We start from the raw sequence: 27,979 nt of genomic DNA, 5'->3' as shown, positions 1-27,979 counted from the left end.
ATCTCAGACGACGGTTGCCCGGCAATCAGTGTAACTAACCGAGCAACCGCCTCTCACTCCCGGGCGGGCGGGCACAGCACGCGTTCACCGCTGGGGCGCGCGCCCACGTGCCGACGACCGCGCCTCCGTGCCGGGTAACCGCCCACAAACTTGAGTCCACACCGCCCGCATCGTCCCGTTCCCCCACACGATTCCCACGCCCACACCCCACCGTCTCCGCAGGCAAATCCCCTTCCTCCCTCAAACCGCCCACCAAATGCTCCACCCCTCCGCTCCCCGTCGCCGGCCCGCAAAACCCTAGCGCCGCCCGCGCCCTCGCCGATGTCGCCGCCGCCGGCGGTGGTGGCGGCGGCCGGTCCCGGGGAGACCCCGGTGCCAGCGTGGCTCCGCGGCCTCCCGCGCGCCCCGGAGTACCGCCCCACGGAGTCGGAGTTCGCCGACCCCATCGCCTTCCTCTCCCGCGTGGAGCGCGAGGCGGCCGCCTACGGCATCTGCAAGGTCATCCCGCCCTACCAGCGCCCCTCCCGCCGCTTCGTCTTCGCTCACCTCAACCGCTCCCTCACCTCCTCCTCCGACGCCGCCAATCCAGCCGTCTCCGGTTCCTCCTCCAGCACTGCTCCCTCGCGACCGGAATCCGCCGCCGTGTTCACGACCCGCCACCAGGAGCTCGGCACCCCGCGGCGTGGGCGCCCGCCGCCGCAGGTGCTCAAGCAGGTGTGGCAGAGCGGCGAGCAGTACACGCTGGAGCAGTTTGAGGCCAAGTCCCGCGCCTTCTCCAAGGTCCACCTCGCTGGCCTTCGCGAGCCAACTCCACTAGAGGTGGAATCCCTCTTTTGGAAGGCGTCAGCGGACCACCCTATCTACATCGAGTATGCGAATGACGTTCCAGGGTCTGGCTTTGCCGCCCCACCGCAGTCCCGGCGACGGAAGAAGCGGAGACGAGAGGGTGATCAGGTGGAAGAAGTGGAGAAAGGTTCTGGGTGGCGGTTGTCAGGAAGCCCATGGAACCTCCAAGCAATTGCTCGGGCTCCTGGGTCACTCACACGATTCATGCCGGATGATGTTCCAGGGGTTACCTCGCCAATGGTGTACATTGGGATGCTTTTTAGTTGGTTTGCATGGCATGTTGAAGATCATGAGTTGCACAGTCTCAACTTCCTCCACACCGGGGCACCCAAGACGTGGTATGCAGTCCCTGGGGACCGGGCCTCAGAGCTAGAGGAAGTTATTCGTGTGCATGGATATGGAGGAAACCCTGACCGCCTTGGTATTTGTCGTTTCAAATGGTTGTAGTCTATGTTACGGTTATGTTCTAGCATGTGCCATAATTTCTGTTTGTTAATCCATGCAGCATCGCTGGCAGTGCTCGGGGAGAAAACAACATTGATGTCCCCAGATGTTCTTGTAGCCCGCGGTGTGCCTTGCTGTAGGTACAAGCTCTGAAATGGCCAATGTTTTTGTTTTATCAAATGTATATGGTGTTGTTACACCAGATTCTTATGAATTTGTGTGCTTGACATGTACTGTAACAGATTAGTACAGTATCCTGGAGAGTTTGTCGTGACGTTCCCCAGGGCTTACCACATTGGATTTAGCCATGGTTAGTTATGATATTGAACTCATCATGCATTTTTCAAGTCAGTTTACTGAATTAATAACGTGTTATTTTTCCTAACTATGTCTGTTCGAGCTTTGCTGTTATTTCACGTTCATAGTACAGGAAGCATACACAAACTATTTAGAAAACACAATGCTTGTGGCTTCATGGGTATAGAGTATTGCTGTAGTTGCCATTGCCAAAGCAAAGGTAGTGATACATGGTTTGCTGTACCAGAACAGATCAGTGCTCCCCTCATAATGTACATCATAAAAACGTATCAATTTGGTGATACTGTACTTTTTCTTCACTGAAAATAGGTCATGTTTATTTGCCTGTTTTCCCAGTTAACTGAATAGTTCCCATGCACAATTAAGGATTCAAGCCTGTAAGGCTGCTTTAATGTCTCAATGATTATTAAGGCTTACTCTCGTTGCTGCCTGATATTGCATTCATGGTTTCTCCTGATAATTTATATCCTTTCCACTTTAGGGCTTCAATTGTATATAAGATTAAACAATCTATATAGAGAAATAATTTATTTTGGTCTACTAGAAGAAAGGTGATTCATTGCCACTTGGAAATACTTAGAAACTGACTATCTACATGTTTGCAGCAGCATCTTCTGGTGTTCAGATGTGCCTTAGTTTCGTTCCTTTTTGTTTTGTTATTGAATTAGGCTGTTAATATCTGGACCCATTCAATGTAGGATTTAATTGTGGAGAGGCTGCCAACTTTGCAACTCCCCAATGGTTAAAATTTGCAAAAGAGGCTGCTGTTCGAAGGGCTGTAATGAATTATCTCCCAATGCTCTCTCATCAACAGCTCCTGTACTTGCTAGCAGCATCTTTTATAATCAGGTAAATTTTATTTGAGCTCATTCTTTTTTATGGCAATAAGCTTTTATTAGCTTTACCCACAGTTTAGTATAACATAATAGTAGCTTTATTGACATGGTGACTGGTGCAGCTAGTTGCTGGGATTAATGTATTTGTTATGTTTGGCTATATGCTTTCTTTTATGCATGTCGAAGGCGCAGGGTTCTTGAATGCAGCTTACAATCAGAAGCCATCTAGTTCATTGCATCAAGAGACACTAGTTGTTATATATGATTCAATTTAAAGTATTGATTAGTTTCAGAAAAAAAAACTATTAATGCTTTACAATGGCCTGTGTAATTGTGTATTGAAAAACATTAATTCTTATATTTGCTGGTTCACAAGGAATTATTGAAGATGTTATGTAGCAGGAGAAAATTTGACAGTTAGGAAACAGTTAAGCGACTTAAATTGTTAGCTTCCTGATATTTGAGCACACTCTGAAGTTAGTATCATTAGAATCCCTAGATATCTGGCATTGATGCTTCTTCATTTTTTTTATAGAAACTAACAAATTAGATTTTGATTCAAGTTATTGATTGTTGTTTCTATAAAATTTCTGGATTCAAGTTTTGATTCTGGCAACAGTAGAAATATCAGATAACACGTAATTGGTGCCGTTTGGAATTTTGGATAGTATTGTGTGTGAAAGATGAAAGATGAAACGGAGTGTTTGAAGATTGCACTCTCAGTTCTATTATGTATTATGTAATGAGGAGTTCCGTAATTAAAATTCTTATACATATATGAACAGATGATACCTTGTGATATCATCAATGTACAAATGCCATGCATTTGCTGGTGCGATGACAGGATTAAGAATGAAAAGAAAAGTTAACTCATGATGCAATAGAAGAAAGATTCTTTAGAAGAGTAGAGCCTGATAATGTTGTATTGGTATATATTCAGGGGAAAATGTCTGGAAAGCTAGTGCTCGCAGTTTCTGGGTGTTTAATATTATTACTCTAACCATTTCTTTAAATCAGAGTAGTTATTTTGCACAAAAATTAGGGTTGGGCCACAAATGCACCTGGTCATTAAATCACGTTTCTTGCTTTATCCAGCATTTAATAGTTGCTTTCACAACATCCTTTCCATCAAAATCTGTAGTACAAGTAACAAACTCCCATTATCTGTCTGCTACAAATTGAACTTGATGCTCACCTAAGTTTTTGGTGGCCATATTACAACCATGATGGCACCAAATGCTTACTATTTTCTGCACTTTGAATCTAGTGGTTCATTTTAATTTCAGAACGCCAAGCGTGTTGTCTGGGATTCGAACTTCTCGGTTGAGAGATCGAAGAAAAGAAGAAAGAGAACTGCTGGTCAAACAGGAATTCTTGCAGGACATGATTAATGAAAACAAGCTTTTGTGTTCTTTCTTGAAAAAGAAATCAATTGATAATGTTGTGCTCTGGGAGCCTGACTTGTTACCATCTTCTACTGTTCTAAATTCCTGCTCTTTTGGCTCAAAAGCTCCTGAGAAGAAGTCCGAGGATGGTTGCAGAATTGAATCTAGCCAATGCAACCACAAAGATAACAGCTCATTTGATGGTAGTGTGCTTATGACTGGGACACAGACTAAATGCATGTCTGCGAATAGCAAATCATCTGATGCTGCATCTGCTTCTGTGGAAAAGTCCGATGCTGACACAGATGACGAGGATGACCTGCCTTTCGATTTGAGCATTGATTCTGGCTCATTAACCTGTGTTGCTTGTGGAATTCTTGGCTATCCATTCATGGCAATTCTGCAACCTTCCAGAGAAGCATTGGAAGGGATTTCCCCTGTTCATAGGGAAAAATTCAAGCTGAGTTCTGAAAAAGAGAAATCTGCATATGTACTTCCATGCTGTCCTGCTGGTAGCAATTCCGGTATACCTTTCTTCCAAACTTTTGTAAGTTTTCTTGTTATATAATGGAGCTAAAGTGGAAATCTCTTTGAGTTATGTGATTTTTTTAATCATCTACTGTAGTGGAAATCTCATTGATGCATGCAATTTCTTTTATCATATATCATAGATTTTTCTTGATGGTTTTTGTTTAATTGTGGAAAATTAGAGTTAGAGCTAGAAAAATTATGTCAGGAGATCTGTTTATTTTTTGTTAAAATCTAAGTAGAGTGTTTTGGACTGCAATAAACATATAAGGAAGGTTGATGTTATCCGCGGGCATAGTTTGGGAACAACAAGAATATGGCTTTTTGGGTGTATCCTTTCTTTTCTGAAGCTCATTGACAATGGCATTTCTTGCCTTACCATATGCACTATAACTTGATTTATATACACAAGAATTAACTGTCTTAACCCTGCTACTTGATAAGAATCCGAGCTTTTTCTTATGTAATGACGGCATCCTGTCCAGCTGAGTTTTTTTTATTCATTACTAGAATTTACTATTTTACATTTATATATGTGTATTGTTTCTTGTTTATGAAGATTTTTATGGAACGATGACAAATACTTCTGCATATGTATCAGGATCGTCCTTTGTTCCAAATAGACCTTCCTGCTCTGTGGAACAACCATGTCTGGCTACTCCTGTGGAGCAAGCTAACATCGACCATCAGAATGTAAAGTCACGTAAAGATGTTTGTTTACCGGAGAATGAACTTGCTGGACCTGTGCAACAACACAGTGATAGTTCATATTATTGCAGAAGTGAAAATACTCTTTATTCATGCAGTAACTGGAAAAAATCTGATAATACTATACCTAAGGACAGTCTTGGCCCAGAAGTTAAACAAACAGGCAGATGTGACATTAATGTACAAGTTGTAGAAAGTTGTGATGGCACTATTAACTGGAATACAAGTTCTACCTTTGCACGACCCAGAATCTTTTGCTTGCAGCATGCTCTTGAGATTGAAGAGTTGTTTGAGGGCAAAGGTGGTGTCCATGCCCTCATTATTTGCCATTCAGGTAGGGATAACTTTTGTTTTCATACTCTTTTTGACTGCTGGTGAATGCTGTTGTGATATTCATACTTGATGTGAAATCATTAGTTCTTACTCAACATGCTGGTCTTATTTATCTGCAAACATTTTGTTTCTGGATATGCAAGCCATTCTAATTGATGTTTACCTCCTCATTGGAACCTACTTTTTGTTACCAATAATTAACGATTACATTTTAATGAAATACGACATGTTCTGCATGAAAATGGATTGTGGAAACTAATGTAGAAAATAAAAGCAGCAAAATCCAACATAGGAAATGCAAGAAAGATGGAAAACACATGGAATTATTGATAGTCACCATCTGAGTACTTAACTCTTTAAGTTGGCTCAGTGCAGCTGAAGCTAAGCAGCTGAACTCTATTGACTATATTGCATCCTTCTGCATGTAATATATAAGTGGCAGATTATCTATGTTATTGTATCTAATAATTATCTTCCACCTTAGTTTCGTTGCCTCAAAAGAACTATTTTACCTGTGTTATCACTAAATTTACACGATTATATATTCATGTAAAATTGAAATGTGTTACCTTTGTATTTTTATAATTGCATCAGAGCAATAAGATAACCTCAGTTAATGACTTGTTTAGATAAAAATGAGCCAACGAACATGAAATGTATAATGTATTTGAAGACTTGGAAGTTCCATATAATGGCACGGTTTCTTCTGCAAACATAATTTGAGAACTGTGAACTGTCCTGAAATGAGATGCTCATTTGCTCTGTACGTGTTGCAAACAGAAATGTATCTTTTACAGATATGCATTAATAATCCCTAGTTGGGCCTACTCCTGAAAATTGCAATTGAACTCACTGTTCTAAATCATGATTTGAAGCAAATATACTCATCTTTCTTTGGTTTTCATATCGAGATTTTCACTGATCAACAGTGTTTGTCCTTCACTGCTGCAGATTATACTAAATTAAAAGCGCTTGCAATATCAATAGCTGAGGAAATTGAGTTTCAGTTTGACTGCACAGATGTTCCTCTTGCAAATGCATCCAAGTCTGATTTACATCTAATCAACATTTCAATTGATGATGAGGGGCATGAGGAAGATGGAAAGGACTGGACATCGCAGATGGGTCTAAACCTGAAATATTGTGCCAAGCTTAGGAAAGAAACATCAGGGATTCAGGATCAATCTCCTTTGTCAGTTTGGGGACTGTTTTCAAACCCTTCGCCTGTTTCAGTTGTTCCTAACCTCAAGTGGCTCTGCAGAAAAGCACGGACACCATACAAAGTTATTGGTGTTATTTCCAGCTCAAGCACCACAGCAATTGCTGGGGAGGTTAAGCCTGAAGTGAAGAAAGAAACAGGCACTACTGGAAATGTTTGTGAGGATGACAATAGCCAACATATTTTCCAAAAAGATGACCTCTTGCAACCAAGTGGGCTGCACCATTCCGATGATAGAGACAATAGGCCCTCATGTTCTAAGGAGAATGACCATGACAGACATTGTCTTATTGATATCCCTATTGCTGTTGCCGAATATCCTTTGAAGCACCAAGTTTGTGAGGGTCCAGTTAGTGTTAGCACGCGCAATGTCACTATTTGTTCATCAGATTCCCAGGATTCATCTCTACTTGCCACATCACCAGTTGATGTTACAAGATATCAAGGACGTACAAAATCAACTGAGTTGAGTTGTTCATCAACCTTTTGTGTTCAACAGTTCCTTAATGATGAAAGTACCTCTGTGGAAGGAAGCATGAACTGTATAAGCAATCATGAGTACTTAAAATCTCAGGATGTTACTTTGCGGTGCAGAGATGAATGTTTGCAAGTTCAACAAGATCAGGAGGAGATGGGACTTTGCAATAATCGTAATAGGACATCAGCTGATCCATGTCTTAAGGAAGGTTTGGCTATTTCAGAAGAAAAGCATGGGGGCACTGTGTCAGCAGCCCTTGAAAATGACGAGGGTTGTGCTAAGACATCTAACTGTTCTGATAAAACTAATGAATCTGCAACTGTCAACCCATTGGAGACTCATGATGTGGGTGCTGTTCCAGTGGAACAAAAGACAAGCTGTGATGAGATGACCTGTAGTGCTGATGTTCAACGTATTATAACCTTTGGCTGTCTTGGCTCTTCTGATGTTCCTGGTTCGACTCAGCCTCTGTCGGTTCCGCATGATTTGATGAGTGATGAACTGCAGGTTGATAGCCACCATTGTGTTGTCAAGGCCATCGAGCCTGAGAGCAATGATTCTGCTAAGCATGGATCTCCACAGATAGATTATCTTGTTTCAGAGGACGCTCAAGCTGCTTCAATGACTGTGCTCCCTGTACATGATGGAATATCTCTTCACACTGGATCAAATTCCTTTGATATTTTACTTGGAGCTCTGGCTGAAGAATCCAAGGTAACAGATGCTCCTGGGAAAGATGAAGTTGGGAAAGCTTCCTTGACATTAATGACATTGGCTAGCAATGACCACTCTGCGGATGAAATTGCACAAGGCAAAATTGTAGAGGTGGCGAAAAGAGAGACAATTTTCGGAGCAACAAAAGATAATCAACAAGTTGATTGTCCATATGACTTTTGTTTATCAGATCTGGTGTCTAGAAGCATCGGAAACTCAAATAGAACTGATATCATTTGCTATTTCAGACGCAAACGCAAGAGAAAGAAGGATTCTCAGTCAAATACTGATAGTTCACAAAGTCTTGGGAGTTTCGTCCGGTCCCCATGTGAGAGCTTGAGGCCAAGGACTAAACCTGCAGTAGTTGAAACTGTGGAAGTTTCTGCTGGTAAAAAGGGCAAGAGGGCAAAAGTGGGATCATTTCAGTGTGATATTGATCTTTGTGACATGGCATTTGAGACTAGAGCCGAACTTAATGCCCACAAGCGCAATATTTGCACTGACGAGTCATGTGGCAAGCGTTTCAGTTCCCACAAGTACTTGAAGCGTCATCAGTGCGTCCACAGTGAGATAAGGCCATTTAAGTGTCCCTGGGATGGTTGCGAAATGACTTTCAAGTGGTTGTGGGCTCAGACCGAACATGTCAGGGTGCACACAGGAGAGCGGCCTTATAAGTGCTCCGCACCTAGCTGTGGGCAGACTTTTAGATATGTCTCAGATTACAGTCGCCACAGAAAGAAGTTCAATCATTATTGATGAATTCAGTTTTAGTAAACTAGTCGTAGCTGGGGGCAAATCTTCAGCTGCTTGTGTTGGTCCTATGTTTGTTGTAGCAGCTCACATATTTAACCACGTGACAGCTGGTAGGGCTAGTGTATGTTCCTTTGTTAACAATGTGCTAATAATGTTAGTGTAGGAGTTAGAAATTGTTGGGGGTGAAGAGACACCCCACCTGTTGATGTAGATTTGCATACGCTGATCTAGCCACTGACAAGTGGCCATTCATTATTTGTTCATCTGATCGGTGATGTATCTAATCCCTGGTAAACTTTATGAACATTGTGAAACCATATGAATGATTTCAAATGATCCCGGATTGGTTGCATCTATCGTGTCTAGATCCGTACATACGGCAGGGGTTAAAGGATATCTGTGTCGATGGACAAAATGCCGCTGCTGACTGTCTGCTGTTTCTCAGCTACCTCTCCCGTCTTGCCTTGACATCATCCCGGCCAGCGATGCCTGAAGTCGTCATTCTGTTGCAACAGATTACTGCAATAATATCCCTACATGAAGCTTAGCGAAACTTGGAATTTTAAAAGATTTCAATCTACATCGGTGCGATTTGCTCAGGTTCTGCGGCAGATGAACCCTGTAAGGCAGTTAGGGTTTTGTGATAAAGCCATCGTGAATCATAGATGCAGCTGCTATGAAATCTTCTCGTGAGGTGAGTCGCAATCAGAGCTATCAATACAATCAGCCAGGGTAGTATGAAATAGCGGCACAAGGATCACAGCATCAGACACTTCGCACATCAGAGAAAAAAACTCAAAATCTTTCACGGAAAAATTAACTTAAACTCAAAATCTTTCACGGAAAAATTAACTTCTGTTCTACTACTAAAAAGTAAACCATGACCGAACGGCACGACTAGCTAGCTCATCTACTCGGAAGACCTGACCATGTCGAAACCTGAGGGCGCCAAACCTGAGCTGCTGACAAGAGAATTCGCACTCGTTTGCTGCTTCATGGATCAGGAAGAACACCTAGTGGGAGTGGGACTCCTCGTTGGCGGCGGCCGCCTTGACCAATGGCCCGAGCTTGGGCTCCCCGAACATGGTGATACCCTGGCGGGTCCTGAGGACGGCGTACTCGCCGGCGGCGCGGGCCTTGCTCTTGATGCTGGCCCACGGCGTCCACGCCAGTGCCGTCGTCCTACAGCCCCGCTGCTGCTCCGTGAGAGCGACCGCCTCCTCCTTGATCAGCTGCCCCATGGGCCTCGTCGTCTCCTCCATGTGCATCGACGGTGCCGCGACGGCCGGCGCCACCACGGTCAGCTGCTTGCCGGCCTCCATCACGATTCACGAAGGAACACTCCCGAGGGACGAGAGGAGATGATCAGGCTAACGAGGAAGGAGAAGATGTTGCTGCTATGACGCCGAGGAGGGCTGGTGGACGCGTCTGAACTTATAGGGAAATCTTTTCTTGAGAAGAAAGACGCTCGAGCAACGGGCGTGGAGGGAAAGACAAGGCCATGTTTAAGCTTGGACTAGGGAAGAAGAAAGAGCAGTCAGCGAGGGATAAATACGAAACATTTACTTGGACCGTGGAGCAAGAAAGGAGCTTTGGTTGGGGGCAAAAAAAGAAAAGAAGAAATGCGTCCGCTGCAAGAAGAGCCTCACCTGTTGGCGGCCTTTATTTCACGACGGCATCGGCATTGCACCCTGGATTTGGATCGTCTCAGTTCCCAACCACGCCCACTGACACGGGTCCCCAAAACTGCCCGATGGAATTAGCCTGTCACCCCTAATCCCAAGCCTGCCCGACCTTGATCAAACTGGCTCCTCAACCTAAGCGTGCACAAGACGAATAAGACACTAACTTCAACCCGCCGTAGCACAATCATCCTGTAAAAGTAAAACCTTTCATGTGTTTCTTGAAATTCAGTGTTATAGCTAGCTCAATGCATGTAGGAGTTTCCTGTAAAACCTTCCATGTGTTTCCTTTTTATTGTGATAAATCTTTCATGTGTTTCTACTTCTGCTATTTTGCCATTAAAGCAGATTATTGGTCTTTCTAGTCGTGCCACTTGATATTTCTTTCCAAACTCTCTACTGTATGTGAGAGAACAGGAGCTGAACAAGCCATCATACAAATAAATCCACAGCGCTTGCTGGAACACAAACACCTCTGTTCTTCACGTTTTAGATGTGGTTAGGGAGCTTTATCATTGAAGATTAACTAATAAACATAGAATGAAATCGAATAAATAGGTCACAACTAATACCAATAACTAGATCACACATCATCTTCCTTGTGTCCTTCATGATCTATGTTCTGGATACCACGAGTATTTTGAATATGCATAGTGAAAGACTGGCATGGCCTTATGAAATGTGTGGGTAGCATGAGCAGGAACAGTCCAAAATCTTTTATCCAGTTAAGATATTCAAATAGATCATGGAATTTCCCCTGGCCAAACATCATACATGGAGGAATTCATCTCAACCAGCTCAAAGACTCTGATGATCTGATCACAATGAAGAAACATGCTCAGCCGAAAAATGGCTAATGATAAAGACATCCTGGCATCTAATCCAAAGATAATTTTGCATAATGCACCAGGGTTTACCACAAGAACAAGTCCCAATTGCTCAGCATACAACCTGAATTCATCGCCACTAATGAGGTGATCAAATACACTGAATCGCTAACCATACCTAAACGATGCCAGGCGCGAGCTAAGCAGCGGAAGCAAATCCACCACCTTTATTATTGGCGCTCAAGAACAATTTTTTCTGGTCCTCCTACGCGGCAGCTTTCCCATCGGCGGCCTCCTCCTGGTTGCCCTTGTACTTGTCTAGCGCCGCGCCGGTGAGCCGGCAGATGCGCCACTGCGGGAGCACATCGGCGCCCATCCCCTCGTAGAAGTCGATGGCGTTCTTGTTCCAGTCTAGGACGCACCACTCCACCCGCCCCATCCCGATCTCCGCCGCCCTGCCGGCGACGGCGGAGAGCATCATCCGGCCGAGCCCGCGGCGGCGCCAGGGGGCGCGCACGAAGATGTCCTCCACGTACAGTCCCGGCTTGGAGAGGAAGGTGGAGTAGTTGGGGAAGCAGATCACGAACCCCGCCGTGACGCGACCGCCGCCGCGCGGCGAGGCGAAGGCGGCGGCCTCCGGGTCCGCGAGCGGGGACGCGGAGAGGTCGAAGCGGCGGGAGGCGATGGTGGAAGACGAGTCCGGGACCACGGGGGACGGAGAGAGGTCGAGGATGAGGGCCGTGAAGGAGGTGAAGGGAGGCGGCGTCGGCGAGGGGAAGAGCGTGGAGGTGAGGAGCTCCTCGGTGGCGGCGAAGAGGTCGGTGAGGAGCTCGAACTCGGCCATCTGGTGGATGAGGCTGTGGATATGCGGCACGTCGCGGGCGTCCGCCAGGCGGAGTTCCGCCCACACGTCGCCGGAGAAGGTGGTGGAGTTGGCCGGCGCCGCCATCTTGGTCAGGAAGTGGGGGTTCGCGGAGAAACCGGGAGCCGGGGAGATCGGAATGACCGTGGATTGTGGATGCGGGATGGTTTGGTTGGTCTGTCCTCTTCTTTTCTGATGGGGCGACTGGGGAATGCAGCCACCTGTGCTACTTCTATTTTTAAAAGGATTTTTTAATAAAATTTGGTTATGTTTGAGTCCTACCCATTTAAACATGCCGCGAGTACAAAATCTGAATATACAGGAAAAATCCATGGAATCAATTGACATTAGCTATCTAATAAACATACTTTTAGCTCGCTTGTTTTTTTAAAAAAGTTTCGGTTCTCATATGAAAACCTTCAACTCAGTAATCATCAGGAGTTTAGCATCTCAAGTTGACAATTCACATACCATTTTGTTAACTGACCAGCTAAAATCCAATTTAGACGTTCGATAATGTTGTAGCATACAAACTTACTGGAGAGTTTTAGAATAACTCCTAGTTTTAACTAGAAAATAAAGCTTTCAAATCAAATAAGCTCAAACTTTTTCCTGTCCAACATGTCCTGGACAGTGGGCATGGGCGGATAATTTTTCATAATAATAACCAAAATCCAAATGAAAGCGATTACGTTTGAACTGCAAGTTAAATAAAAACCCCAGCCTCCTCCTACCCGCCGCCATAAACCCTAACGCCCGGAGCTGCGCTCCCACCCCACACCTCCCACGCCGCCGGCGGCCGCCTGCCATGGTGAAGGCCTACCTCCGCTACGAGCCAGCCCTCACCTTCGGGGTGATTGCCTCGCCGGAGTCTAACGTCTGCTACGACCCCTCCGGCCGCCTACTCCTCGCCGCCGCCCTCGACCGCCTCGCCGCCTGGGACCTCAAGCGCGGTCTCCCCTCTGTCTCCTTCGCACCCTCGTCCTCGTCCCCCTCGCTCGCCGTCTCCTGCATCGCCTCCTCCCCCTCCGCCGCCGTCTCCTCCTCGGTACCCCTCTTCCTGCGTCCACTCCAGTTCCCTTCGAATTTGGCTGGCTGATTCCCGCGTTTGAATTTGGTTTAATTTCGTGCGTTGGTGTTTCATTTGGTATAGATTGCGAGCGGGCACGCGGATGGGAGCATCAGGCTATGGGACGCGGAAACAGGCGCCTGCGAGGCAACCCTCCACGGCCACCGTTCAGCTGCCTCCGCTCTCCGCTTTGCGCCTTCCGGCGCTGTTCTCGCCTCCGGCAGCAAGGACTGCGATGTCATCCTCTGGGACGTAGTTGCTCAGGCTGGGCTCTTCCGCTTGCGTGGCCACCGTGATCAGGTAAAGCAATTTCATGCGCTTCTGTCCCCATTGGGTAGCCTAGCTTAGTAGTGCTAATTGGGCGGATTACTATGTGTAGGTCACAGATTTGGTGTTCCTGGATTCTGGTAAGAAGCTGGTGAGCTGCTCCAAGGACAAGTTTATCAGGGTTTGGGACCTTGAAACGCAGCACTGTCTCCAAATTGTTGGTGGTCACCGCAGTGAGATTTGGTCTATGGATGTGGATCCTAGCGAGAGATTTTTAGTGTCTGGGTCCGCTGATCCAGAGATGCGGGTGTTTAGAATCCGGCAATCTGCAGAGGAGGGTGAGGACTGGAGCAAGTGGGATGTGCTGAAGCTGTTTGGTGAGATTCCGAGGCAGAGCAAGGAACGAGTGGCAACCGTTAGGTTCAATAGGAACGGTAGTCTTGTGGCATGCCAGGTGGCTGGGAAGACGGCAGATATTTATAGGGTTCTTGATGAAACAGAAGCTATACGGAAGGCCAAAAGGCGGATGCATAGGAAGAAGGAGAAAGCATCGGCGAAGTCCATGATTGCTGAAGGGAATGGTACTGTCATAGATCCTTTACCAGCTCCAGATTTGCAAAATCCTACTGTTATTGTCACTGATGTATTTAAGCTCCTTCAAGTTTTGCGGGCTAGCAAGAAAATATGTTCAATTTCATTTTCTCCAAGTAATCCGCCAAGAGGCTGCCTTGCCACCTTGTCTCTATCTCTCAACAATAACACGCTCGAGACATATTCAGTGGATAGTGAGAAGCTCTCAAAGATGTACTCGATTGAGATGCACGGACATCAATCTGACATTAGGAGTGTCTCCCTTAATTCAGAGGACAACCTCCTGATGTCGACTAGCCACAACGCTGTCAAGATCTGGAATCCTAGTACAGGGGACTGCCTTCGGACCATTGATTCTGGATATGGGCTATGCAGTACTTTCGTCGGAAATCGGTTTGCTCTTGTTGGTACAAAAAGTGGTACTTTGGAGATTATTAATATTGCTAGTGGGAGCTTAACTGAGGTCATAGAAGCACATGCTGGTTCCATACGATCAATTGTACCTATTCCAGATGAAGATGGCACTGCCGGTGCGCGGGGATTTGTCACTGGGAGTGCTGATCATGATGTCAAGTTCTGGGAATACCAAGAGGTGCAGAAGTCTGATAATGTGAGTGTTCTGTCTATTTCATATAGAATGCCGCAATATTTTGTGTATCGGTGTCTGCTTCCCAACTTTTCCACAAATCAGCCTCCAATAAAAACATCATTTTGATATTTGATGATTCTCTTTTTTATTACCTTCTGTTTATTATTTTTTATTTGCACCAAGCAGCTTATTGATTTCTTTGGTTTATTAACATTGTTACAGGACTCTAAGCAGTTGACTGTAACTAACATGAGGACCTTGAAAATGACTGAAGACGTCCTTGCTGTCTCGATCGGTCCACAAGGAAAGCATATTGCTGTTGCTCTCTTGGATTGCAATGTCAAGGTATGGTTTTTGTATGTAACTGGAAATTTGGAATTGTACTATCATTTAGAATCTTTATAGTTGGAGAGCTGGTATGGAATCAGTGTACCCGAACCTCAATCCTAATCCATGATTTGATTGTTTATCTAATCTAGATACTACTTTTATGCAACAGGAAAAATCACATTAATAGTATGTTTTCATGTCATTCTCTTTGTTATTCCAGCAGCGTCATGTGCTGTTTGCACCAGGCACTATTTGCTTCAAAACATAAATTGTCAATATAAAGTATGCGCACTTGTTAAATCAATAGTTTCAATATCAACAGTGACTGAACTGCTCGTTGGCACTTGAAAACTGTCATTTATCCTTTTCCAATTCTCCTGAAACTGTAAAATGGTGGTTGTTGCTTAGGCAATTCCTTGTATTAGTAGCATTTTTCTGATCAAAGCTGTGATCCATAAGGACCTTAACTGCAGCATTTTTACACAGGAACCTGCCCGGCTGCCCTCGATTTCTCATTACTTTGCTTCCCTCTAATATTGTTATGTTTATACAGGTATACTACATGGACACACTGAAACATTTTCTGAACCTTTATGGGCACAAACTTCCAGTTCTATGTATGGACATATCATCTGATGGAGCTTTGATAGTTACCGGCTCCGCAGACAAAAATTTGAAGATTTGGGGTATGGATTTTGGGGACTGCCACAGGTCCATATTTGCTCATTCAGACAGGTATATTATTGACTTTCAGTTTTTTTTTTCGTTTTTGTTTTAGTTTCAATTATAGAGAGAACATTTATATATATACCTTTTGGATGTCTTCACTTTGCAGCGTGATGGATGTTAAGTTCGTGTACAGAACTCATTATATGTTCAGTGTGGGGAAAGATCGCACTGTGAAGTACTGGGATGCTGATAAATTTGAGTTGTTGTTGACACTTGAAGGACATCATGCTGAAGTTTGGTGTCTCACAATCAGCAGTCGTGGTGATTTTATTGTAACAGGTTCCCATGATCGCTCTATTCGGCGTTGGGATCGTACTGAAGAACAATTGTTCATTGAGGTATTTTATAATTATATAGGCATGGTCCGCGTGGATGAAATTTCTTGTTAAGCAGCCTTGCACTTCATTTTTAAGTATATGATTCTAGTAGTTTCTTTAACCTTCCTAGAGATCGCCCTTTTCACCCTCTAAATCTCCGATATACCGCAGGAAGAGAAGGAGAAAAGATTGGAAGAAACCTTCGAGGCTGATTTAGACAATGATAATGAGTATAGGTATGGGCAGAAAGATGATGCTCCTGATGAAGGTTCTGTTGGTGTTCCTGGTAGGAAAACAAAAGAGACAGTTACTGCTGCTGATGCAATTATGGATGCACTTGACACTGCTGAGGAAGAACTAAAACGCCTTAATCAGCATAAACTGGTACACTCATATTACACCTGGTTCCACATATTAATAATAGAACATTTGCTTCATCTTCATGTTCCTCGGTTTTTCAGGAAGAGCAAAATAATGGGAGGCCAGCTAAATTTCAACCTAATGTTATAATGCAAGGGCAATCACCCTCAGATTATGTTCTGAATGTAGTTTCAAGGATCCGCCCAAATGATCTGGAACAGGCCCTCCTGGTACGTATTTTATGGACTTCTTAACTGTTTCATTCCCCTTGCCCAAACATATGAGTTTATGTTAAAAACAGTGTTCATATCAGATACTTAATGTAGCAAAACGTGGTTCCTGGTAAACTACAATTCATGTAGCAAAACGTGGTTTCCGGTAAACTACAATCTTGTTATCACCTCTTTCCATCCTGTATGTTTGTATAATTTTGAAGTTAACTTCACATGGTTAGATTTGGTAATAGAAGATGTTAATTTTAATGATTTCTTGAATTTCAGTGGGTTCAAATTGGAGATCATATTGTATTAGTAATAATGCTTCTTATTATCTTTGGTTAATCATCGAATTTATTTGTATGACAATTATCATTTGCTGACATATTTATGTTTCTATCTTTGGAACAGGCATTACCATTCTCAGATGCACTAAAGCTCATGTCTTACTTGAAGGAGTGGTCTACGGTTCCTTCAAAGGTAAAAGAATGCTTTGATATGTAACTTTTTGCTGTTATGCCAATCATTACAGTAATGTCAATAACATTATGTCATTACATGCCAGCTTTCTTAATTTTTGCTCACATCGAATACTTCATGCTGGCTTTTTCATTGTAGATTGTGATGTTGTGTCTCCTGTTTTTGTTAATAGTGCGGGGTCTGCAAAAATGTTTCTTTCTTGTCCTTTGAAGCTCCACTTTCCCAGTTTGTACCACATTATATTGCATATTCCTTCTGTCCTTAATGAGGTTTGATTGGTTGTTTCTATAATTCTATTCTTTGAATACAGAACATACATGCTATTGTGTGAGTTTTTGTAGTATTCGATGGTTGTATCTGCAGAAGTTTCTCTAGTTATGAAGCTTTGTTGCTCTACTTGTGGCTCCTAGAATCAGCAAATATGGATGTTATATAGCTCATGTACAGTACAGTTTTATTTGCTTTGTGTTTCATAGGCTTCACTGTGTCACAAGTCACACAACACACAACATTCTGATTTCCCCATTTTTCTTAATTTCTGCTATAACCTTGCAGGTTGAGCTTGTCTGTAGGGTTTGCTTAGTGCTCCTTCAGACACATCATAACCAATTGACTACTACACCAGCTGCAAGATCATTGCTGACAGAGCTGAAGGATATTCTGTACTCAAGAGTAAAGGTAGGTTTTGATCTCTTTGCAGCAATCTACAGGCAACTTTGCAGCAATCTGATGATTATCATACCTCTATCCCCAGGAATGCAAGGATACTATAGGCTTCAACCTTGCCGCAATGGATCATATAAAAGTATGGTGCCCCTTCTTCCTGCCTGCAAGTTTTTGCTACTAGTTATCTCAAGTTCAGCTGATATATCTTTTGCACCCATCTTTTAGGAATTGTTGGCAATGAGATCGGATGCACCTTTCCGTGATGCGAAAACAAAACTCATGGAGATCAGAAAGGAGCTGTCGAAACGGTCAGATAGGCCTGACGGGAATGAGAGAAGGAAAAAGAAGAAAAAGAAAGCGTCAGGAGAAAGTTGAGCCTTGGGCAAGGGCAAAGCAGAAAAAGAATGTCGTTTTGTTGCACCCTAGAGTGTTGAACGTGCTCGTTTCCTTGGTTAAGGAGGGCGCAGAATTTTTGATAGATGAGTTGTAATCAGAAAAATGCGTTGACATAAAGTTCGTTTTTTGAGCAATCAGTCTGGTCACTCATGTTCAATTTAGTCCTACCTTACAAAAGGTAAGGTGCATCTAATCTCGGCCATCGATCTAACTGTGACCATGTATACGATATTTCATCTACTCTCTTTTAGATATCTATTTCGTCGAGTCCGTTCCCGAGTGCCCCACGGCGGAAAGGCAGGCTTGTAATGATTTGGATGATACAAGTTTATGCTTCCACCTGCCCAACGCGAACAAAATTCTTTGCGCATTTTTTGTTAGGAAGCTAAGCTTTCTCGACGAACAGGATCGAGAGGGTTTCTATCGACTCTCCACATTCGACCTTGTCAAGGCTGCCATCAAGACAAACACACCACGGCACCAGGCAAGCAATGCATGAAGATGACGCGGCTTCAAGTATCTAGCAAAATATATATGTTACTTAAAAGTAAATACACCACGGACCTTACATACAATAAGTCTACCATACCAAAAGTATATATAAGCTACATAACCGCAGAACTGCTAATTTAACTGTATAAGTCATCATCGTCCGCCGCGGATGCGAAGGGGTCGGCCGTGCCAGCAGGGCCTGCCGCTGCCGCCGCCGGTTGGTCAGCGAACCGGAACTCGCTGCCGAATCCGCGAGACTGCTGGAGCGTCTGGGCGAAGGCTTGGTACTTGCGGATGTCAGCGTCGCTCACGCTCCGGCGCGCATACTTCATCGACTCCTCGAAGTGAGCAGCCTTGATCTCAGCAATTTCGTCCGCCTCGTCTTCCTCCATGGCCTCAGGGTTGTCCTTCCTACGCCTCTCCCTCTCGATGTCCTGAAATCAAATGATTCATTTAGCAAACGAGCATATTACTCTGCGTCTGGAAGAACCAATACTTTAAAAGCAATAGGGATGCTACCTTCTCGATGTTCTCCCTGATGGCATACTTGCACGCGCGCTGGCAGATCTCAGTGATATCTGCACCGCTGAATCCCTGGGTGTACTTGGCAAGAGCGTTCAAGTCAACATCCTTAGCCACAGGAGACTTCCTGAGGCACGCTTTGAAGATCTGGAGCCTGGATTGGTGGTCGGGCAAGGGAATGTAGATAAGCTGATCAAGACGCCCTGGCCTGAGCAAAGCAGGGTCAATGATGTCTGGTCTGTTGGTGGCACCGATGATGAAAACAGTCTTCTTGGCGTTCATGCCATCCATCTCAGTCAGCAGCTGGTTCAACACTCTGTCAGCAGCACCTCCAGCATCACCAACGCTGCTGCCCCTCTAAAATACATACACAAAAAATCAGTCATAAACTAAATTACAGGGAGCGACCATGTATGCACAAGAGCATAACTGAGAGACAATACCTGAGTAGCAATGGAGTCAAGCTCATCGAAGAAGAGAACACATGGAGCAGACTGCCTGGCTTTGTCAAAAATCTCACGGACATTGGCCTCACTCTCACCAAACCACATGGTAAGCAGCTCAGGTCCCTTCACACTGATGAAGTTAGCCTGGCATTCGTTAGCAATCGCCTTGGCCAACAAAGTCTTTCCACAACCAGGGGGGCCGTAAAACAGAACACCCTTTGAAGGAGACATTCCAAACTTTTCGAATTTCTCTGGATGCTCCACTGGATATTGAACAGTCTGCAAGAATTTGAAGTTGTTAAAAAAAATGATAACTAAGGTTTAGCAATTTACTAGCCAAACCAATGTATGGGACAAAAATACCTCCTGGAGCTCCCTCTTGACATTCTCCAGGCCACCAATATCATCCCAAGAGACATTTGGAACTTCAACAACCTGAACAAAAAAGTTCAATGTTAGCCTCTGGAACAAGTAAACTTTATCACAACATAGAAAAGAGGTTACTCCTAGAGATACTCACAGTTTCACGCAGAGCAGACGGGTTGCTTGTCCCAAGTGCAGTCTTGAAATGATCATTTGAGACAGCCATAGAGTTGAGTATCTCGGCATCTATTGTTTCATCCTCAAGATCTATAATATCCATCTTCTCACGAATGCACTGAAGAGCAGCCTCAGTACAAAGGGCAGCAAGATCAGCACCGACATAACCATGGGTATCCCTTGCAATGTGCTCCAAGTCAACCTGAAACAGAATGGTTTGGCAATTGAGATTGGTTTCAAAACTGGAGAAATTATATACAAAAACAAATCACCACATCAGTAAGTATATCTGATAAGGCCACTTACATCTTCAGCAAGCTTCATGTTTTTGGTGTGAATCCGAAGAACCTCAAGGCGCCCAACTTCATCCGGAACACCAATATCAATCTCACGGTCAAACCTACCAAACCTTCTAAGAGCAGGATCGATACTGTTCGGGCGGTTTGTGGCACCCATAACAATGACATGTGCACGAGACTTAAGGCCATCCATAAGAGTCAAAAGTTGTGAAACAATACGCCTCTCAACTTCTCCATGGGTCTTCTCTCTCTTAGGTGCTATGGAATCTAGCTCATCAATGAAAATGATCGAAGGTGCATTCTTCTCAGCTTCTTCAAAAGCCTTTCTGAGATTGCTCTCGCTTTCTCCTGCTAGCTTTGACATAATTTCTGGACCATTGATCAGGAAGAAGAAAGCACCTGTCTCATTAGCTACAGCTCTAGCAATAAGGGTCTTGCCAGAACCAGGAGGCCCATACAGCAATATGCCCTTTGGTGGCTTCACACCAATGGACTTGAAAAGCTGGGGATGACGCAGTGGAAGTTCAACCAGTTCTCTGATTTGGGCCATTTGCTTCCTAACTCCTCCGACATCATCATAGCCAACCTCATCGAGTCTTTCCTCATCTTCCCTCTTAATAGGCTCACCTTCACAGAATATCTCTGTATCTGGTGCAACGATACAATACTCTGCAGGGTCAGTCTCTATAACTTTGAATTCTACACTTCTCATACCACCCCTGACAAGGAAAAGGTCTCCTTTTCTCAAAGGACGATAGGCTTCAAGGAAGTATGCTGAAAGATCAAAGATAAAGGCAATGTTAGAAAAAGAGAACACATTAAAACAGACAAGCAAGTTGCGAAAGAATTTCAGCATGCCCAGTGGTCTGTCTCTATCATCTAGAAATCAGGCACACATATATCAAGGTATCCTACATGCCATTTACCAACAATCCAATTAGTATATCCTATTAAAAGATGCTAGTTCAAACATGCAACCAAATAACAGAAACTAACACCAACACCCAGACAATGAAGAACTGAACTTGTATATAGTACCACAAAATCTGTCAAATTACATAAAGCTATAAAATAACTAACATAAACTCATCTATCAGAATTGATCAAATTGTCACAAGAAATGTTTGTCCAAAAGAACTGTGTAAGAGGCTAAGAGAACTGATAAAGAAATCTTACGTTTCAGGAAGGCATCAAATAAGTTGCCAGTAATGCCTTCAACCGTGTCATCAATTGGAAGTATGTGTACACGCTTCCCATACTTAACATCTGGGCATTGATGGACGGAGACCACATCACCAAGTCGTACCCTCAAGTTCTTCCTGACAACCTTGTTCATCCTGATCTTTGGCTCCTCGCAAGTTTCATCTGCAAGCACGATGCAGATAGTGTCCTTTCTCTTCTTACCCTGTCATGATGTGATCCAGAGTGCAAAAATCAAGTGGCAGTGACCACATTTTATAGGGCAAATTCCAAAATACAATTCTGCTGGTAAAAGAGCTTGCATATGAGAAATTAAAGAGTATTATCCATAATGTGCAAGTAACAACATGCAGAATTCGGAAACAGGTAAAGCTCGGGCACCACATTATGAAGGAAGAGAAATTTTAAGTTAGTGATGCCCAACTCCCAAAAAATTAACTTAAGAATATGTAATGCAAACCGTTATCAACTATCTATTTGCAACCTTCAATTGAACTCGGCATCATTAAAAAAAAAACATGCCTCCAGCAGCAACCACAGTTAATATGGTGAACAGAATCAAAATAATTTATATTACAGGTCCAAAAAGTTTCAGAGTTAAGCACAAAGGAAAAATAACAAACAAATGTCATGTTTTAAATATTTCTTAGGAGAAAAGCAGTGATCTTTGCAGTAACTATCACATGGTTACAGAGCTATATAGGTCAGGAACCCTAAGCATAACGACCAACACTAGAAGGAAGACCACCACAAGGTCGAAATTTCAAAACATAACCAGCTAAAATTTTTCAATTTCACCCGCCGAGCAGTAAGTTTAGCTGTCTAAGCTCACAAATTAACAAGTCGAAATTCACGGTTTTCACAAGAATTTCTAACCTACACAGTATGAACCACCAGAATCCAAGACCCCGTAATACAATCGAGACATAAGAGTCGACGAGGCAAAGGGCTCATCCGTACCTTGAGCAGGACAGTGTCACCGCGGAAGAGCTGGAGGCGCTCCATGGTGTCCGGTTGCAGTGCGACGACGGAGTTGTCATCATTGGTGGCCTCGTCGACCACCAGCCGGTTCGGCGACTTCTTCCTCTCGAGGATCGCCGTCGAGTAGTCCTTCTTCCCCTTCCTGCTCCACACCCCACCAGAGTGTCAAAAAAAAATATCGCCGAAAAAGTCCCCCCAAAACCCTCTTCCGCACTAACACAAAAACAGATCGAAGCCCAAGGCGCAGGCGGCCAGATCGGGGCGGGTACTCACGGATCGGAGGAAGACGGCTCGCCTTGGCTCGCCATGGCTGTCGAATTCGACGAGGCGGTTGGTGCTGTTAGCGAGAGAGACGAGACGGCGACAGATATTTGCGGGTGCTTGGGCCCGGGGTGAGGAGGAAGGAGACGGGATTAGCTCGCCTTTATAGCTTCTTTCTTGGAGCAGGGGCTCGTCCGCTCGGGACTTGTCTACGTGTCGGGCTCGGGTCGTGGGTCGCGTGGAATCAATGACTTGTGGGCCTAAAGGCTTCGTGGTCCCACCTGCGAGTAGAGTTCGGGCCGGGCCGTGGCCGACTAGGAGACTGTGGGGTCAGTGGCGTGGGGTGGGCGGGCCCACATGGAAGTATCTGGAGGATGTGCTGAGCGTGGGTAGCGACGGAACAGTGCTCGGCTGTTTTTTTTAATCCTGCCTACTTCCAATCGGAGGAAACCCTGAGATGGAAGGAATCGACGTCTCCCTAATATAGTATACGGCGCGCAATTCAGCAAAATTTGTTGCCACGATTGAACTGTTTTGCGGCAGATATTCGTGAAAATTACGGATCTAACATATAGTACACTCAACAGCACTTGTTGAGCTCGATTCTCCCATTGCCCAGGAAGTATGTAAAGCTTCGCAATCGAGGCAGTTTACATGAAAATTATCTTCTAACATGACAAATTTGCGCAACCACTTCGTAATTCGATTGCCCTTAAAAAGGGAAAAGGAAAAAAGAAACCATCAGATTACCAGTTGTTGCAACATCAAAGGATAGATATTCAATACCAAAGAGTCTCCACAACTAACATAATGGAATAAGCTTTACATGAGCGTCAGTCTTCCACACAGTACCCATACATTGGCCTGACATGCATTACATGGTACAAACTTGTATTTGTGTAACTCCTCAATACACAAGGGTTTTTGTCAGGACGGCGTTGGCCTAGGCAACCTCTTTGCAATTTCCTGTCCCAGGAACATGGTCATGTTAGGAGGATGTTCACCACTGATGCATACTGGTAATGATATAGCTAGAGTAAGATTTGAAACTGAAAATAAACATACGAGAATAATATTTGCCTAGTAAAACAGAGGTGGTATATTATTTTTGGGAACCACAAATGAATCTGCATATCATAACGATATAGCCAGGCAGATGGGTAGCTTCATGCAGTTTCCCTGGCCATGTGATGCTTAAGCGAAGTTTTTAAGTGCATGTGAAAAAAGGGTCAAGAAATGAGGGATTCAAGGCACCAAAGCTTTGTTGCTATTGACATTAACAGTTGCAGCTAGGTTTGCTTCTCCTCTAGGCCTCTTATATGTTATTGATTTGAAAAGAAATAGCTTTCTGTACTCAAAGCATACCTCAAACAGTTGATTTATATTATCAGCTGTCTTTGCTGACGTCTCAATGAAAAACATATTGTTCTTCTCTGCGTACTCCTGTGCACCCTGCAACAAGTGCACCATATCGTCAACAACGCACAGCAGCCAAACTACAACATCTCTTAGGTGGCAACGAGCGTATATTCTTACCTGTGAAGATACACTCCGATTCTCATGTAGGTCAGCCTTATTCCCAACCAAAACCATTACAATACCAGGACTACCATGCTTCTGAAGTTCCTGTAGAATGGGAAAGAAAAGCATAAAGTTGAATTTAACCACAAACTGAAAACATGGTACAGACCATAATCATATTGCAGACCACTGAGATTCTAATGTTGCTAAGGTATAATCAGTTAAATAATAGACGATAGTATCCAAGTCAATCCATTTATGATCTACACCAGTAGTGTTATAAAAGAAACCAAGCATAAGAACTCAGAAGAGAAGAGAGTTGCTGATATTTTACCTTTACCCAGTACTGTGCTTTGCTAAACGATTCTGGACTAGTTATATCATAGACAACAATTGCAGCAGCAGCTCCTCTGTAGTAAAGTGGTGCCAAGGCAGCATACCTGAAATTCACCAGTTGACAGTTTCTTGATTCAGGCAAAAAAAAATGCATGTGCTTGCAAAGAAGATGGATCAAATGTGTGTAGAATACTATCAGAAATCTTCTGGCTACATTCCTAGAACTGTGTTGTGAAGTCGATGACATATTAGTTATCCCAAATATGTTTAAAGTACCAAATATGTACCTCTCTTGCCCAGCAGTATCCCAAATTTCAAATTTCACTATTGTTGAGTCTTCCAATGCCAATGTTTGTGATAAGAAAGATGCACCAACGGTTACCTACAATAATTTGAGAAGGTACGTTGGAGAAAGGAAATTCTACAAGAAGAAGTAATGTGTCTTTCATTCATGAATTATTCTAATCAAAACAGTAAATCACCTTGGAAGTAGGATCGAACTGACCACGAACAAAGCGAAGAACAATGCAGCTTTTCCCAACACCTGAGTCTCCCAGCAATACCAACTATTGACATGAAAAGGATGAAAACAAAAGGCGCTAATTAGGTTTTTACTAGATAGATCACAATTCGGTGATGTGCTTGGTACTTGGCAGGGCCACTAATGCAATGAATGTAATAACAGTATGCAATGATCCATGGACAAACATATGTCACTGCTGCTACTATCTAGGCTACAAATAATGCATACTAACCAAAAAATGATCACAATCTCAAAATATAGCGGTCATTAATAACAACACTACTGCAATATATTTATGCGAGAAAACTGCTGCAAATTGTTTGATTCTTTTGAAATTGTTATAAACAAATACAATACATACGGCAATGTGTAGGGCATACATCTCTGAAGAACACACAAAATAGGCTAAATGTGGCACAATGCTTGTGCACCCCACCTTGTGCAAAATATTTCCCATGAAAAACAAACTGAGTATGTACATTCAACGCTTGTGGTCATTAAAACGATGCCCTAATATAAGTGTACTAAACTACATCACGGTAATCGATAATGATCAGCCACAGAAAGCTGAAACTTATTGAGTATATTAGCTATTGCAATATGCAAATTCACTCGGTCCCCAAAAACCCTCGACTGAGATGCAATGGTAAGCAAGTGCATAACTTACAGCTGGTATCATAGTATCTGAACCTTAAGAGTAGGTACACAATTTTCAGTACATATAGAATGTCCCTATGTGCTTTTGAGTAATTGTAAATGTTTTCCTTCAGTGGCTATTATCGAACACCTTGGCTCTAGAATCTCGAAGAGGTGAACCTAAATATACAGCTGACATGCAAGTACCGCAAGCAATGCAAGACCAAGAGAAATTAAAAAATATATATAGTTAAAGAGGCTGGAGCTTGACTATAATTACAAAAGGTAAAGAGGCCGGAGCTTGACTAACCTTAGCACGCAAGTCCTTTGAATCAGTGGCAGAAGAGGTATCGTTGCTGACAGTGTTCAGCCCTCCTGTACTTCTAGCTGAATGGGGAAATAACAAATGTGTTATATACTTATACATCAAGAACTATGACTATCTTCTGTTCCAGCTGCAAATTGTGCCCAACCGCATATTCTATCGCACTTTTCTAAACCTTGTTGTCGCATTAAATCCTCAAATTAACTAAAGCAATTAAATACCCCCTCCACTGTCCACACTTAGCCGGGCTTCATGAACACAGTGATTTCGGTGGCTGTGAGTCACAGCCACGTCGTTCCCAATAAATCCAATTGATCCAGTAAACACAGCTCAAAACCCTACAAATACTCTACGAATTGAGCAGATTCGTTGCCTAAACCACTGCACATCAAACCCCCACGGGAATCAGCGTTGATCAGTCCCCTTCGCTCACTAATCGAAGACTCGATGCAACAATTCTACACTGCAACCTGCAAAACTTTAATACTCGAGGTAGGAGGTGCGGACCTGGCACGGAGGAGGAGCAACCCATATCTCACGCTGCCCGCCGGCGTCGACGGGGCTAGCGCGCCCGGGGACAAGGGCGGCGACCGGCGGGGAGAGGGGAGGAGGAGGATCGGGCCCTGGCCTGCCTCCGGGTCGGTCCGCCGCAGTTTGTCTGTTCTCGTCGCTGGGCTCTGAATCTCTGATGTGATGTGATGCACGCGCGACGCGTGCTCGGGGAAAGCAAGGCAGGCAGGTCGTTGGGCAATCGGACGGGTTGGGTCGCTTGTCAGTGAAAGACCGGGGACACGAGTCTATCCACAGCGTTGGGCCGGGCTGGCTTGCCAGAATGGACCTCAGGCATTCGGTGGTCATGATGGCCATCGCCCTGTGTTAATTGGGCTTCTGTGATAATTGGGCTGCATGCGACGGAATGGGCTCGACCCATAATATGGGCCGAATCTTTCTCTTTGCAAAACGCACTGCAGCTGCAAACTCTATGGCTCTCTGCAACTGAGCCACACTCTTCCTTCCCCTTTCCTTTTGCTCTTTGCTACACCTACACTACACAGTTGCTGTGCGAAACTGCCTGCAAACATAATGAAGCTTCACTGGTCACGCGAGACTTCTACGTTTCCATTTGGATGACCCCATGAGGCCACAAGTCTGCATGCCCCGACCGCTGTCCTCGTGTAACTGAACAAAGCAGGAGCAGCCTTGCAACCAACTAACCGTGCATGTGCGCAAAGCAAACGGGGTCGATTCAATTGCAAAGTTGACCTGCAGCAGCGGCCCTCCGGCTGTAAAGGCAAAGCGGCTGCATCGTCCGTAGTGTGCTCGTGCAGGAATGTTTCTTCCCTTTCGCTTTCCTCTCTGTGAAGCCCCATCCGCCTCACTGCTCTGCATCCGGCATGCCCGATGTGTCTGAAGGAATAGAGGACAAGCAAAAGCGGCTCTGAATTTGACATGCCAAGAGCCCAAGATGGTGGTGGTCCATGCAGTGCAGCAAACTTTCCTTTTTGCCTTTCTTAAAGGGGCTCTAATTTTACTTTGCTGCAGGAAAAGGGGCAGATTAATTTTTGTAGTAAGGCTTCTTTTCTCAAACCTGAACTGGTGGATTCTGAAACCGAGGACTAGAGTCCAACTGATCATCATGCTTGGTGCTGTACTCCACGGCTATAGAGTCAAATCAGTAAGGCCGGGTTAAAAACGTAACTGTTAAGAAGTCAAAGCTAGCTACTTGTCCATTATCCCCAAAGATCAGCATTTTAAGTGTTCATCGAAGTGGAGCTGTGGGTTGCTTGCAAGATTTTTCTGTTCTACACTTCTCAGGAAGATGCTTCATCATGTAGTGATCTCCAAAAAAAAGATGGTTGGAAATCTGGAAATCTAGACAGCTATGGCTCTGAACATGCAAAAATCAATTTGCAGTCTTGCTTGGACATTTCTTTCTGCAACTGTTTGTCAACACC

General features: G+C 44.1%; 6 protein-coding genes across 6 annotated transcripts; 2 read left to right on the top strand and 4 right to left on the bottom strand.

The window, feature by feature from the left end:
• Positions 1-74: 74 nt before the first annotated feature.
• Positions 75-8,914, top strand: LOC112874291 (lysine-specific demethylase SE14). Its single transcript, XM_025937529.1, has 7 exons — positions 75-1,267; positions 1,352-1,430; positions 1,533-1,600; positions 2,307-2,457; positions 3,731-4,353; positions 4,959-5,399; positions 6,350-8,914. Exons 1-7 carry the CDS (start codon positions 322-324, stop codon positions 8,563-8,565), a joined length of 4,524 nt encoding a protein of 1,507 aa, XP_025793314.1. The 5' UTR covers positions 75-321; the 3' UTR covers positions 8,566-8,914.
• Positions 8,915-9,349: 435 nt separating this feature from the next.
• LOC112877623 lies at positions 9,350-10,088 on the bottom strand. Its single transcript, XM_025941969.1, has one exon. It carries the CDS (start codon positions 9,882-9,884, stop codon positions 9,576-9,578), a length of 309 nt encoding a protein of 102 aa, XP_025797754.1. The 5' UTR covers positions 9,885-10,088; the 3' UTR covers positions 9,350-9,575.
• Positions 10,089-11,101: 1,013 nt separating this feature from the next.
• LOC112875917 (probable acetyltransferase NATA1-like) lies at positions 11,102-12,127 on the bottom strand. Its single transcript, XM_025939925.1, has one exon. It carries the CDS (start codon positions 12,018-12,020, stop codon positions 11,337-11,339), a length of 684 nt encoding a protein of 227 aa, XP_025795710.1. The 5' UTR covers positions 12,021-12,127; the 3' UTR covers positions 11,102-11,336.
• A 555-nt stretch (positions 12,128-12,682) lies between these two features.
• On the top strand, positions 12,683-18,135 carry LOC112873484 (WD repeat-containing protein 3). The gene is made up of 12 exons (XM_025936440.1): positions 12,683-12,981; positions 13,087-13,302; positions 13,382-14,470; positions 14,672-14,794; positions 15,333-15,514; positions 15,615-15,846; positions 15,997-16,209; positions 16,287-16,415; positions 16,812-16,880; positions 17,436-17,558; positions 17,635-17,685; positions 17,772-18,135. The coding sequence occupies exons 1-12, from the start codon at positions 12,742-12,744 to the stop codon at positions 17,919-17,921; spliced, it is 2,817 nt and encodes a 938-aa protein (XP_025792225.1). The 5' UTR covers positions 12,683-12,741; the 3' UTR covers positions 17,922-18,135.
• Positions 18,136-18,438: 303 nt separating this feature from the next.
• Positions 18,439-22,854, bottom strand: LOC112873485 (cell division control protein 48 homolog E-like). Its single transcript, XM_025936442.1, has 9 exons — positions 22,696-22,854; positions 22,402-22,564; positions 21,418-21,646; positions 20,249-21,015; positions 19,923-20,144; positions 19,766-19,837; positions 19,400-19,681; positions 18,954-19,313; positions 18,439-18,868 (listed from the first exon to the last, which is right to left on the bottom strand). The coding sequence occupies exons 1-9, from the start codon at positions 22,728-22,730 to the stop codon at positions 18,572-18,574; spliced, it is 2,427 nt and encodes an 808-aa protein (XP_025792227.1). The 5' UTR covers positions 22,731-22,854; the 3' UTR covers positions 18,439-18,571.
• Positions 22,855-23,364: 510 nt separating this feature from the next.
• LOC112875380 (ras-related protein RABF1-like) lies at positions 23,365-26,741 on the bottom strand. Its single transcript, XM_025939210.1, has 8 exons — positions 26,532-26,741; positions 26,010-26,086; positions 25,023-25,106; positions 24,828-24,922; positions 24,539-24,644; positions 24,220-24,309; positions 24,049-24,135; positions 23,365-23,649 (listed from the first exon to the last, which is right to left on the bottom strand). Exons 1-8 carry the CDS (start codon positions 26,554-26,556, stop codon positions 23,611-23,613), a joined length of 603 nt encoding a protein of 200 aa, XP_025794995.1. The 5' UTR covers positions 26,557-26,741; the 3' UTR covers positions 23,365-23,610.
• Positions 26,742-27,979: the final 1,238 nt, after the last annotated feature.

Source organism: Panicum hallii, chromosome 9, assembly GCF_002211085.1.
Source record: "Panicum hallii strain FIL2 chromosome 9, PHallii_v3.1, whole genome shotgun sequence".
In the NCBI taxonomy this organism is placed as follows: domain Eukaryota; kingdom Viridiplantae; phylum Streptophyta; class Magnoliopsida; order Poales; family Poaceae; genus Panicum; species Panicum hallii.
This window is presented reverse-complemented; position numbering and strand designations above follow the sequence as displayed.

Excerpts from the sequence above, each read along its gene's own strand:
- LOC112874291 (XM_025937529.1), top strand. The coding sequence starts at position 322 with ATGTCGCCGCCGCCGGCGGTGGTGGCGGCGGCCGGTCCCGGGGAGACC. Across the intron at positions 1,268-1,351 it reads AGGAAACCCTGACCGCCTTG|CATCGCTGGCAGTGCTCGGG; the intron begins GTATTTGTCGTT and ends TAATCCATGCAG. Across the intron at positions 5,400-6,349 it reads CCTCATTATTTGCCATTCAG|ATTATACTAAATTAAAAGCG; the intron begins GTAGGGATAACT and ends TCACTGCTGCAG.
- LOC112877623 (XM_025941969.1), bottom strand. The coding sequence starts at position 9,884 with ATGGAGGCCGGCAAGCAGCTGACCGTGGTGGCGCCGGCCGTCGCGGCA.
- LOC112875917 (XM_025939925.1), bottom strand. The coding sequence starts at position 12,020 with ATGGCGGCGCCGGCCAACTCCACCACCTTCTCCGGCGACGTGTGGGCG.
- LOC112873484 (XM_025936440.1), top strand. The coding sequence starts at position 12,742 with ATGGTGAAGGCCTACCTCCGCTACGAGCCAGCCCTCACCTTCGGGGTG. Across the intron at positions 13,303-13,381 it reads TGCGTGGCCACCGTGATCAG|GTCACAGATTTGGTGTTCCT; the intron begins GTAAAGCAATTT and ends TACTATGTGTAG. Across the intron at positions 16,416-16,811 it reads ATCTGGAACAGGCCCTCCTG|GCATTACCATTCTCAGATGC; the intron begins GTACGTATTTTA and ends TCTTTGGAACAG.
- LOC112873485 (XM_025936442.1), bottom strand. The coding sequence starts at position 22,730 with ATGGCGAGCCAAGGCGAGCCGTCTTCCTCCGATCC. Across the intron at positions 21,647-22,401 it reads GTGACACTGTCCTGCTCAAG|GGTAAGAAGAGAAAGGACAC; the intron begins GTACGGATGAGC and ends ACATCATGACAG. Across the intron at positions 20,145-20,248 it reads ACATGAAGCTTGCTGAAGAT|GTTGACTTGGAGCACATTGC; the intron begins GTAAGTGGCCTT and ends ATTCTGTTTCAG.
- LOC112875380 (XM_025939210.1), bottom strand. The coding sequence starts at position 26,556 with ATGGGTTGCTCCTCCTCCGTGCCAG. Across the intron at positions 24,645-24,827 it reads GATACTGCTGGGCAAGAGAG|GTATGCTGCCTTGGCACCAC; the intron begins GTACATATTTGG and ends GGTGAATTTCAG. Across the intron at positions 23,650-24,048 it reads ATATAAATCAACTGTTTGAG|GAAATTGCAAAGAGGTTGCC; the intron begins GTATGCTTTGAG and ends TTCCTGGGACAG.